The sequence below is a fragment of the Pimephales promelas genome, chromosome 11 (genome assembly GCF_988280905.1).
Source record: "Pimephales promelas chromosome 11, fPimPro1.hap1.1, whole genome shotgun sequence".
NCBI lineage: Eukaryota > Metazoa > Chordata > Actinopteri > Cypriniformes > Leuciscidae > Pimephales > Pimephales promelas.
This window is the reverse complement of record NC_142779.1, coordinates 12,985,077-12,997,973: the sequence shown is the minus strand read 5'-3', so window position 1 is coordinate 12,997,973 and position 12,897 is coordinate 12,985,077. Positions and strand designations below refer to the sequence as shown.

Sequence of the window (12,897 nt, the reverse complement as noted above, 5' to 3'; positions counted from 1 at the left end):
CTTGCAGCATTCTAGTCTTATTGAGCAAGTAAGTTTTCACCCTGCAGTTTCTCACTGGTTTTTATTTTTTATTATAACACCGGTTATATAACAGGAATAAAGTAATATTCAAGGGGATGCGTATTATAGATATGCTGCAGTACCGCTGAAAGTCAATTGGGGCGCTATTCACAGACAATCTTGCTTTCAGAGATTGTAGGGTTTTGTATTTTCCACCTAATCGTTAGCGTGTGCCATGTTTGCGGAAGTTGAATCGTTTACTATATCATTTGAAATGAAATGTAGCAAATAGGCTTCACAGTTAAAATCGGTAATACATTTGCAGATTATTTTGTTTTGTGCCCCGGCTTAAAACAACGATGACTTTACCAAAGGGGCCCGATTCTTTGTGTTTCGACAAAGACGAGTTTATGAAGGTGGGTTTGCTGTATCAACTATAGAGCCTGCATTTAGCTGTACAGTAACTAACTTAATTTCTTGTTTAGTGTGTGTGTTGTATATTTTGAAGTACTGCTCGATCAACTTAACGCTGTTCAGACTTTACTGACGTTATTTTTTGGGGAGACGATAAGAAACATTTAGAAATGTCTTTCTTTTTCACCTCTTTTGTCGCTTTTATGATGTTAATTTTACTTAACACATTGGACATGAATTATTAAACTTTTAACCCTCACAAATCATGGGTGCTCTTTTCAGAAATGTCACTGACTTTATAAAGTTAGTGAACTTTTACAGTGCGTCACAGTGCACCATTTAGAAAACCTTAGCTTCTGGCCACTTTAAGACCCTCAAACATATGTAATATAATATTTTACATAAAGGACAGGTGATGCATGTTATCAATTTAAAATGTATGTTTATAATCAGTCCTAATATGATTATGAAATATCAACTCGATACTATAACAATTGTGATGTTCTCTATATTGATTTCCTAACTGTTCTTCAGTTTCTTAATGTGTTTGTCTAATCATTTGAAACCATTTTTGATGGCATTTTGATGTCAAATATTTCCATGCAGGATGATTTCGACGTGGACATATTTGTGGCTGATTGCAGAAAGCGTGTCCAGCTGGAGGAGATGCGTGAAGATCTGGAGCAATATTACAGACTCCTCAAAACAGCCATGGTCGAGCTTATCAATAAAGACTATGCAGATTTTGTTAATCTGTCCACCAATCTTGTGAGTCTTTGAATGCTATACAATATTTTCAGCAGAAATTATGTGCTACCAAAGATTGTGTACTTTTTCTTATTCTAATATTAGTACCTCTTGTTTTTTGCCACATACTTTATTGGCTTATTGTTTCCCTGAGTGACAGAAAAGTATGTATCTATGTTTTAGGTTGGAATGGATAAAGCCCTCAATCAACTCTCTGTCCCTCTTGGGCAGTTACGTGAGGAGGTGCTGGTAAGTGCTGAACACTTCAGTGAAAACCTTTAAATTTATCAGATTCCATTAGGTCATCATCTAAGTATCTTCCTCTCATGTGCAGAGTTTGAGATCCTCTGTGAATGAAGTTATTGAAGCTATAGACAACCAGTTATCCAAGCAAGATGACATTCAAAAAAAGAAGGTAAGACACTTGTACATTTTATTGTAAAGTACCCTGTCACCACTTTACACGCATTGTCCAACATTGTGTCTTCTGTAGCTCTGTGTGTTAAGACTCATCCAAGTTGTGAGATCAGTGGAGAAGATTGAGAAAATTCTTCATCAAAACACCAAAGATACAACGTCACTCGAGACCAGCAGGTATGTTAAGCATTTAGAAGAACACAACGAGACTCATCAAGGCTAAAGTAAAAAGAAAGAGTAATACTCTGAAATGTTATTACAATTGACCAATTTTAATATATTTTATAATTTGATTTATTCCTGTGATGGCAAAGCTAAATTTTCAGGAATTACTCCAGTCTTGTAAATAGCTTAGCTTAATATTTTTTGAAACCATGATACAATTTTAATTTAATGTGTTGTTTTTGCTGAATAAAAGTATTCATTATTTAAAAAAAAAATCATACTGACCTCAAGCTATACAGTAGATTTCCTAAACAACTTCGATTGATAAATGACTCATTGCTTAAAGGAATAGTTCACCCAAATTTAACTTTTACTCAGCCTCAAGCCATCCTAGATGTAAATGACTTTCTTCTTTCAGCCAAACAAAATCAAGAGTTATATTAAAAAAAATATCCAGGCTCTTCCAAGCTTTACAATGGGAGTGAATGGTGCCATTTTTTTGAAGTCCATCCATCCATCATAAAAGTAATCCATACAGATCCAGGGTGTCCATAAAGGACTTCTGAAGTGAAGCAATGCTTTTTTGTAGAAAAATATCCATATTTATAACTTTATAGACTTAACCCGGTAACTGTCTGCCTGCTCACGAGAGAGTCAAGTTCTGGCATGTGATGTAGGTGTATGATTTTAATCTATAAAGTTATAAATGTGGATGTTTTTTTTCAAAAACACTTTATAAAAGGCTTTTATTAACACCCTGGAACTGTGTGGATTCCTTTTTTAATGATAGATAGATGGATGCGCTCTTTTGGGCTTGAGTAAATTATAGGATGATTTTCATTTTTGGGTGAACTAACCCTTAAAGGAAAGGATTTTGTTATAATTTTGCATTCAATATTACACTTAGCATTGTATATGAACAGCACTTTTTTATGCTCTTTTAAGTCCTCTTCTGGCAGGTCAGATCCTAGAGCGGATTGCCACCGAGTTCAACCAGTTACAGTTTCATGCGGTCCAAAGCAAAGGAATGCCATTGCTTGATAAAGTCCGCCTGGTGAGCTTCCAGTCTTAAAATAACCCCTTGTGTTTATTAGACACTTTATAGCCTAATATAACTATAAAATATAAATCAGGTTAAATAAAGTCTGTAATTATGCTTCTTAGACTTATGTGAGATGTCTACTTGCTTATTTTTTGTGGGTTTTTTTCTGTGTTCCAGAGAATAGCAGGTATCACAGCTATGCTTCAACAGTCCCTGGAAGGCTTATTGATCCAAGGCCTGCAGACGTTAAATGTAGATATCGTACGCCATTGCCTCAGGACATATGCCACCATCGATAAGACCAGGGATGCGGAGGCACTGGTCGGACAGGTCTTAGTCAAACCATACATGGAAGAGGTACATTTTGCATATTACTCGGATACTGCAATAGTCAATTCTAATTTGCATAACTGTCATTGTTAAGATCCCAATTTTATGAGCTTTGCAAGCACAAAGTAAATGGATATGTTATTTATCTCAATGGCTTCTCCATCTGTATATATATCTGTTATTTCTTTGTCAGGTAATAGTTGAACAGTTTGTCAAGTCCAACCCTAATGGCCTAAAGTTGATGTACACAAAGCTGTTGGAGTTTGTGCCTCATCATTGTAGACTTCTGAGAGAGGTGACTGGTGGGGCAATCTCTAGGTATGACTGACATTCACTGTGAACTGCATTGAGCCATTGTTGTCATATTATATTCACAGCATACAGTATTTTAATGCGTTTACCCTTTTGTATGCCCAGTGATAAAGCCGACATTGTTCCAGGATACGACTTCCTGGTGAACTCTGTTTGGCCTGAGATTATTAGAGGTGTTGAGGAAAGAATCCCTTCCCTTTTCAATCCAGGAAACCCAGATGCATTTTATGAGGTAAACAAAGAATAAACTTGCATCAGAATTGTTGTTTGTTTTATTTAGATTGAAATAAATTATTAAAATGGCATACATCTCATTGAGTGGCTCTCCTTGTGCAGAAATACACTGTCAGCATGGATTTTGTGCGCAAGTTTGAGAGGCAGTGTGGTTCCCAGGCGAGCGTGAAGAGGCTGCGAGCACATCCGAGCTACCAGAGCTTTCACAACAAATGGAACCTGCCAGTGTACTTCCAGCTACGGTGAGAATGACGACTGTGCCATTTCACTGCTTTATCTGTTCATGAGCTGGTGTTTTGGGTCAATGCAGCCTGGATATTCTCTGACCCGGTTGTTTCCTGCAGTGTGATATAATTTACTGAGAATAAATAGTCAACACTCCAAAAAGTGCAGAGAAGGAGATTCCTTGAAATGTGTGTTCTGTTGGTAACCTGCTTTCTGTAAACTTTGTGTCTGTTTGAAGAGGTACAATTTTTTTGTTTGTTTGTAGAAAAAGTTATGAGTCACTCATGCTCATGTTTTTTTGGAATCTCATATGCTACTTGGATTGTGTTCTTTGTGCAATATATTTAAAGAGAGATAATCACCCTGGATATGAATCGATCTGTGTTTTAGGCTGGACAGTCTTTGCTCTGTGATGTTTGAGCAGCACCATTCACTGATTTTAAAGTCCACTGATATCTTAGTTTGTTTAAGCTGGTTAAGCCTGTATATTGTTTGCTTTTCTTGGAATTAAGGTCTTGTAGTGAACTTCAGAAGCTCTTGAGCTGTTTGTTTCATGGTTTAACATTTTGGATTTGAAGCAATGTTTACTATTTACGGTTGTTATCGAACACTTTAAGACAAATACTGAAAACTACACTAATATATTTACGATAAAAGCTCTTCTTTGTAAGTGGTGTTGAGGTATTTAATATTTTTTTATCTTTATTTTAACTTGTTTATTTACATTTTTAAGTGATTAATTATATTATATTAATCATTTAGTTATTTGTTACAACTGACAGTCCAAGTGTAAATGTTTTCTGACTTTAATGGCCATAAATATTGGTAAAAGTCTGATAAGTAAAACGCATTTGTCGTTTGTTGCTCTGTTTCATTCCCCCGTGCTTCCTGTGCGTCAGCCCACATGGACGTCACACTCAGCCAAATATGGACCTGCGTCATGGATTCTTCATTACCAGCCTGACCTTTTAGATTACAAATCAGTTCTTTAATGTCCTGCTTAATACAGAATTAGTATTTGTCAAAGGTCCAAAATCCTTGTATATCCTGTATGCAGTCATTGCTTTTGACTCATAAAAATTAGGGGAAAATGTATAACTGCTACAGTATGTAGGCTGAGGTTACTTTGAAATAATTATATATTCTATTTTTTTTAGGTTCAAGGAGATTGCAGGAAGTCTAGAAAATGCCATTGCCGATGGACTAGAGGCATCTCCAGGTCAGTCAGTGTGTTTGGGTTAATATATGTAAGAATGACCATGTTGACAGGTATATGTGGTAATTCTGTACATCTGTTAACCTGCTTTTTATGATGAATAAAGCTGCTCAGTCTGCTCTTTGTGTTTGTGAACATCAGCGGGCGGCAGCTACCACCTTCAGGTTACCGAGGTGTTGTGGAGCTGTGTGTGCAGGTGCTGGGCTGACCAGGTGTATCTGCCACCGCTTGCTCATCGGTTTTGGAAGCTAACGTTGCAACTGATCTCCAGATACGGCACCTTTATTACAGAGGTAAAGCATTCCAGGCCGAAGGAATATGAATCATAGTAGGGTTATTATTCACATCATTTCTTTTTTACCTCGCAGGTTCTAACAAAAACGTCACCTCCAGAGACTAGCAAAGATTTGGTAAGGCCGCTCCCAAGCTCCGCCTCCTCCACATCCAGCCGCACATCACAGGACGCAGACAGCGATACCAGTGGCCCCACAGTTTTGTCTACCAAGCAGCTTGTCTTCATCGCAGCTGATGTTGATAAGTTACAAGGGCAGGTAATTCATATTTTCATTTCACACAGAGCTAAAGTCCTATTTTGATCTTATTTGCTTCGAGTGAGGAAGGTTTTCACTCTGTTCCCAGATTCCAGATATCTCTGAGATGATCAGGACAAAATTGGATGGTATTGGATTCAAAAACTTTACCTTAGTTTCAGGTTTGTTATGTGGAGTTTAAAGCCATTTCTGATTTTTTTTGAGACTAATGCCATTTCTAATCTTCTTATGTAATGAGTTTTTTTTTTCTCCTTGGGGGTTTAGAAGCCTTGCAGGATTCCAGGGTGTCCCTGAACAGCTGCGTCCCCACACTGAACAGCAGAATGACTCAGCATCTAACAGAAAGGAGCGTTCGTTTCCTGAAAAGCGCTTCAGAAGTACCGAGACTTTATCGAAGGACCAACAAGGTTGAGTGCTCATATAATATTTAAATGTCATGTAGAATGAATCTATGAGTCAAGATCTGAGACAGGCTTGAAAGAAAAAAAGCACATTTGGATTGATTTAGTATGTTTATAAATGATTTGGTTGACTCTTTCCCATCAAATATTTACTTAAATAATATATTTCTCTATTTTCTGACTCTATTATAAACAGAATTTTTTTTAGCCATCACCCTAATAAGCTGTGTACATCAACACGAAATGGAAATTCACACTTTTTATTTTCTAAATGCATCCTGTTGATGAATGCCAGACTTCAACCCACCCTTTTAGATCTGCCTCTATCAATCAACAACAGATAGATAGAAGTCCTACCCTACATCTTTTTCTTTTAATATTTTTTCACTTGAATGTACATTACAATACAGAAGAAAAAGTCTGTAGCTACTTCGGTTACATATTTTAAAGGGACAGTTCGCCCAAAAATGAAAAGATATTTTGACAAATGATGGTAACCATTGACAACCACTACCATCAACTACCTGGTTACCAACATTCTTCAAAATATCTTCTTTTGTGTTCAACAGAAGAAAGAAACTCATACAGGTTTGGAGCAACATAATGATGACAGAATTTTCATTTTTGGGTGACTCTTTCAAAAAATGCAAGCTTTGCCATTTTACATTTTCCTCTACACACAAACAGGAATGTGTTCAGTGCTCTGGCCTAAACTTTTGTTTCTCTCTCATTAATAGGAAGTTCCCACCAGAGCCTCAGCCTATATGGACAACGCACTTCGGCCACTCCATCAGCTGGTCACCGACTCCAAAAATGTGGTGAAAGACTCCATCATCCAGGAGTGGCTCCGGGTCACACTCTCAGACTGCACTCATAGGTACAGCAGAGCCATACTTTTATTAATCATGAATGTCTAGGTTAACAAGTTTATTAGTTTTGGCAAAATCTATACGGAAGATATTTTTACTTAAAAGGACCTCTGTATTTAATAGATATTTCGAAACTATATCGGATGTGCTGAGTTCAGTGAGGAAGATGGAGGAAAGTCTAAAGAGGTTGAAACAGGCTCGGAAAACAGCCACCACCAGCACCGTAGGCATCAATGCAGGACCGTCAGATGACAGTAAGATCCGCCTGCAGCTGGCACTGGATGTGGAGTATCTCGGAGAACAGGTATAGTTCTTGATGAGTGATTAGCTTTCCTTTTATATCAAGAGGTTGATATAAAAGGTTTGTACTTATACTTGTACTTCTCCCCCAAGATTCAAAAGATGGGTCTTCAGCCAAGTGACATCACCATGTTCTCGTCTCTGCTGGAACTGGTACAGGAGGCAAGAGATCTCGCCTCAACGGAACAGACGGGGGCCTAAACCACAATGGCTCTGGAGGGGCCCAGATCAAAAGTAGGGTCTAAAATGGTTACTAATACAAATGCCTTCAGAACAACATGGCTCAGTATCTGCTCCAGGAATGGTTTTATGGAGTCCTGCAATCCCTCAACTGTCAGGAGAAGGAGCACACTAAAAGATGTTTCACTCTCCGATAAGTTATTTATTGTTGAACTAAATGGTCAGGAAAGTAATGTCATTTATGGTTCAAAATGAATAGAGCTTGTTTTATGAACCAATCAGCACTCATAATGTGCTATAAGCTCTTGTGTCTTGTCATATGTGGTTACAACAAAGAATTGCTCACGACGCAGGTGTTTGGCTTGAGTTGTATCTGTCAGAAATTGTACTCCTCAGATTTTAGCTCTGGTGAACCCTGCCAAATAGCATCAACAGTGCAAACGCTAAAGAGGTTTAATACCGTTTTCCTTATTTAAATAAAATATCAAGTGGGTGTTGGAGTTTGTTTCACTGGGTAAGAATGGTCTTTACTAAGAAATTAACAATAAAAGAAAAATGAAGATGGTATGAGCTACATATGTGTGCTTGTGTGTGTCCAGAGTTAATTTGTTACTCAAATGACCTTGTTAAACATTTACGAAAGGTCAGAGACTAGAAGTGTGTGTTGACGCTCTATATGTAGTGTGTGTTTTAGATACAGTAACTAATTTTTACTTTTTTTTTAAATAGCATTTGTTTATTGCTCATGTGCTTAACTGATCCACTATTTACTGGCTGAAGTACAGTAGATGTGGGTCATTGATATTACATATTTCATAATGTTCAATTGCTTTTATTGACAGGATTCTTGAATCATTTTGCATTTTTGGATAATTAATTTCTCCAAATGTTTTTTTTTTCCTAAAAAGACTTTGTTTTAACATCGCACACATGTAGTTTGTTCATATTTCATTATCAATACATCATTAAAACAACTTCAAGTAAATATGTTATGCATAGCAAACACCTCTTTATTAAACATTTTTAATTAGCAGACACTAAAATATAAAACGTCTTGAGCATCCCTAAAAAGATTTAATTCAGATTTTCTAAGAAAAAATATTCCTGGTTGACCTTGACTTGATGCTATCTATTATTTTAAAATATAGTTACTAGTTGAGTGGAAGCATTAAAACACTTTACATTATCACATAAAGTCACCAAAACTGAAATTGTTTTTAAGTTGTTGGATTGATAATTTTGCCGAGCATGAGTATGGCGTTAGAGTTTCCCTCTACAATAGCAAAGAAGAAAGGCTGGTTGACCATGACTTTGTGGGGATCCCTTCTATCTTCAGTTCTGTTCTGAACCTCCGATCCTCCCTCTGCCATCTCAAACACAACTTTGTTGAGAACCTGTGAGATGGAAAGAGGCACATAGCTTACAGTTTCCTGTTGGAATTTGGTTTTCAGTAATGAAAGGAAACATGCTGACAATGTTGGTTAAAAAGGCAGAAGTTATTTGTAAGTGTAACAGCTGGTCAAATCTTGTTAAAGTCACATCCTATTGGTTCTATTTGATTTCAGCTGGTGCAGACTCTTGCCCTAAACACAACTTTACCTTGTCAACAGTGAAGTTCTCCTTGCTGCTCAGTCTTCTGAAATTGGCATCAGAGCCCATGAGGTATTTCTCCACTGCCATTTCAGATAGTACTGATCTCAGGTCAGTCACAGCAGTCAAGGAGAATTTGGGCAAAGTTAGTTCCAGATATCTGCCAAGAGATATGATAGCACAAATTGGTAAATCTATCTTTGTCTTTAAAGTCATTTTATTTACATTCATCAGTGTGCATTTTCTCAGAGCAAACAAATACTGTCACGGAATGGTAGAACATGAGACGTGGATACAATTGCAGAGAAATAGGGAATATAGACAAAGAACCAGCTCTAGATTACAAACACAGGGACGCTAAGAATATAACTGACCGAAGTGACAGAACCATGACATTCACTCACTTTTCTTTTAGATGTCGATGCCATTTAGGTATGACTGTTAAGAGCTGCTTCTCGATGTGCTGTAGGCTCGCTCCATCATGAGGCAACGCTAGCAGCATATAGGTTCTCTTACTCAGACCAAGTTTGACTACTGAACACTTCCTGAGAGAATCATTGAGGAACATGTAGTCTCCAGTATGCATCATAAAGGGCACTTTGACACTGGAATTCTCATGAGTCCAGAATTCCTGATCAGTGGTTGCTTCAGGTTGGAATGCAGTTTTCCAGTTACCTGGAAAAAAAAAAGAAAAAACACTACCTGTGAAAACCCAACCTACAGCAGGAGATTTTTATTAATTTATTTCATTATATATATATATATATATATATATATATATATATAAATGCTTCAATTAGTCTATTTCTTGCATACTTTATTGGTGTTGTAGTTGTTGTTGTTGCATGTAACAACAAAAAGGCCAATTGTTTTATTTTGTTCTACATTTTTTTTCTGTTACCTATATAATTTGTTAATTGTATTTTATTTAATTTATATTGCGTTTCCTACTTTATTTCTTTCTGTTGCGTTCAACAGAAGAATATAATGTGTAATATGTATATATACACACAAAAAAAATTGCTGGGTTGTTTTAACCCAAATTTGGGTCAAAGGACAAACCCAGCCATTGGGTTACATTTTTAAATAACATTTTTTAACCCAATGTTTGAGTTTGTCCATATTTGAGCCAAAATTGGTTTAAAACAACCCAGCATTTTTTTAGAGTGTATATATATGTGTGTGCATTTTCCCCCACATACTCGAGATGAAGGAAGTATTCAAAAAAACAACTTTAGAAAAAAAACATGCAATGTAAATTTTTGCAATTTGGGGCATTTCAGAACTGTTTTCACCTTAGAAAATATGGGCAAAAATGAAGGAAAATTATAAAAATTATTGAGACTTTTTTTGCCCAACAGTTTTGTTGTTACACAGCCAAGAAAAAAATAAATAACGCGAGAAAGATGTGACTCAAAATCTACCTCGCCCTTTCGGGCTTCAGGACCAAAGATCCAAATTCTCTAAAAGTCTTTCAAGATTCTTAATGAAGTTTATATATTTAGAAATGTACATGAGATGTAATTGAATGAGGCTGATTGTATATATTAGGTCTGGTTGACTGGCTATTTCTGAATGAATAACATCACAGCCACTCACCTTTAAAATGCACCGAACTAGCAAACAGCAAGTGAGTTTTTGCACTAACACCCTTAAACAGGTTCTTAACCTTGCTGTCTGATGTTTTCTGAATGAAGTTGTTCACTTGCTCCTCGGCATCCTTGGACTGTGAGAAGTCCACTGCTCGGACGAAAGAGTCGTCTGAGAAGTCTTGTGTTCCGCGTAAAAAGTCTTTGGAAAGATCAGCATCGCTGGTAATGAAAGTCCACACGAGGGTCCTGAGCTCATTCCGGGATTCGTCTACATGAGCGCTGATGGCCTGGAGTGTCCGCAACACTGTGTGTCCATCAATGAAGTACGCACAGTCTTCCTTTTCTGACTCCAGGTTGAGTCCTAACAGCTGTTGGTAAGAAATGGCAGTCTTTTTGGATGCTCCCAAGTAGAGGGTCACCAAAGCGCCAAAGGCGTTCAGGGGTGAAAGCAGTGTGTTTGCATGCTTCTGTGTACGACTAAGTGCCTGGTACATGCGTAACCCGAGATAATTCTGCAACTCTGCTAACACAGCCGTTCGTTGAGTGAGGTTTTTCAGGTTTTCTGTGGTGCTGCCAGGTCGTGGGTCTGGCTCAGTGCTGTCTTGAAGAGGAGTCAGTGGATGGACGGTCTCCAAGGGCTTGTGTTGCTCATTCTGGATAACCTCACAGCTGATGTTTTCAGAGCTAAAGAGATTGAAGGGGTGGACATACACTCGATTGGCCGTTCCCATTGCAAAGCAGGAGACTATTAAAATAGTGAGGAACATCTTGCTGGGAAATTCTCTATGTGGACCTACGGGATTAAAAAAACTGATTTGATTATGAAATGGACTTGGTATTGCGTTAGAATACTAACAAAACATACTGCACATTACATTAAATTACAGTAGACATATCAACAGGTTTTGCTTTTTTTCTTTTTTTTTTTTTGTATTTCAGAACCAACAGTGGGCTTTCTGCTGTGGCTGATCGATCTTTGCTCTTCCACCCCCATTTTCACAGAATTAATTGACTAGTTTCTGTCTTACAGCAGCCGTACTGAGCTGCATTTGAGGCCAATAACCCTACTGAACCAGAGAGCAGAAAACACATGACTCACACTTGACCTAAAGGAGCAACGCATGAAATTAGTACATTCCAGTAGCTTCTTCTCAGGACAATTTTTTTTTAATAAAATGCAGCATTCAGATAAAATGTACAAGTATATGAATATATTCGATTTTATATAAGATTTTTAAGATTATTCAAATATTTTTTTTTAAGAAAATAAAACTTTTATTCAGCAAGGATTGATTAAATTGATCAGGTGACTCAAAATATAAAAATAATATAATAGCCAACACACAGGGTTTCCATTTTAAAAATGCTGTTATTTTGAACTTTCTATTCATCAAAGAATCCTGAAAAAAATAAAATGTATTATGGTTTACATAAAAAAATTAAGCAGCACAAGTATTTTCAACATTAGCAATAATATGGAATATTTCTTGGGCAGCAAATCAGCATATTAGAATGATTTCTGAAGGATCGTGACTCTGAAGAATGGATTAATAATGTTGAAAATTCACCTTCGCCGTGACAGGATGAAAGTATTTTAAATTAGTCAACTATAAAACAGTTACAATTTACTTTTACATTGTACTTATATGTATTAATTTTATCAAAATTAAATATTTTTAAATTAAGCATGAAAATGCTTAATTTTACAGTCCAAAATCCCAGTGCACAAATTAGATGCAGTATAGTTTGGATTAGTAATCATTTTCAAGCATAATTCAGCTAAACAAAAAGTCTTATCAGGATCATTTAATGTCAACTCAAAGATAATCAGTTATAAAGTGTGAAAGGGATAAAAGACATCTCCTGTTTACCTTCAGATGCTTTGCTGATTCTAGAGCTGGTGGACTGAGGGTCTTATTTAAAAACATATTGCATGATGACCAGTCCCCTAGTTACATATTAACACAGTATTGGGACACTCAGATTTCCCCAATGTTCAGCAGCTTCAAACCGGCTTCTGTGTGTTGATAAACAGCTCAGTCAGATACGACCACACACTGCCATATTTACCTAAAACGTGATGTCAGAATGGTCGGTGGAGTGAACACTATGACATGGAGGTGATGTTCATAAGATGAAAAACAGGAAACGGGGTGAGTCATATTCTTTGAACCCCTTATGTGCAATTGCCTAAAGACCTATGTCACAACAGGAGAAAAGGTCATTTTTTAATAGTATAATTTTGGCCCATATACATAAATTAAGATTAATACTTGTGTTTTACAAATGTTTAAAACATATGTGCAATAAAA

At 36.8% G+C, this 12,897-nt stretch overlaps 2 protein-coding genes across 2 annotated transcripts; one reads left to right on the top strand and one right to left on the bottom strand.

Annotated features, from left to right (window-relative positions):
• Positions 1-220: 220 nt before the first annotated feature.
• On the top strand, positions 221-7,968 carry cog2 (component of oligomeric golgi complex 2). Its single transcript, XM_039672902.2, has 18 exons — positions 221-416; positions 1,021-1,182; positions 1,345-1,410; positions 1,496-1,576; positions 1,655-1,755; positions 2,689-2,797; positions 2,963-3,142; positions 3,309-3,433; positions 3,533-3,659; positions 3,764-3,903; positions 5,044-5,105; positions 5,244-5,395; positions 5,471-5,653; positions 5,742-5,814; positions 5,918-6,060; positions 6,792-6,931; positions 7,047-7,227; positions 7,317-7,968. Exons 1-18 carry the CDS (start codon positions 360-362, stop codon positions 7,422-7,424), a joined length of 2,190 nt encoding a protein of 729 aa, XP_039528836.2. The 5' UTR covers positions 221-359; the 3' UTR covers positions 7,425-7,968.
• A 420-nt stretch (positions 7,969-8,388) lies between these two features.
• Positions 8,389-12,588, bottom strand: agt (angiotensinogen). Its single transcript, XM_039672912.2, has 5 exons — positions 12,457-12,588; positions 10,593-11,378; positions 9,398-9,668; positions 9,003-9,153; positions 8,389-8,797 (listed from the first exon to the last, which is right to left on the bottom strand). Exons 2-5 carry the CDS (start codon positions 11,350-11,352, stop codon positions 8,621-8,623), a joined length of 1,359 nt encoding a protein of 452 aa, XP_039528846.2. The 5' UTR covers positions 11,353-11,378; positions 12,457-12,588; the 3' UTR covers positions 8,389-8,620.
• Positions 12,589-12,897: the final 309 nt, after the last annotated feature.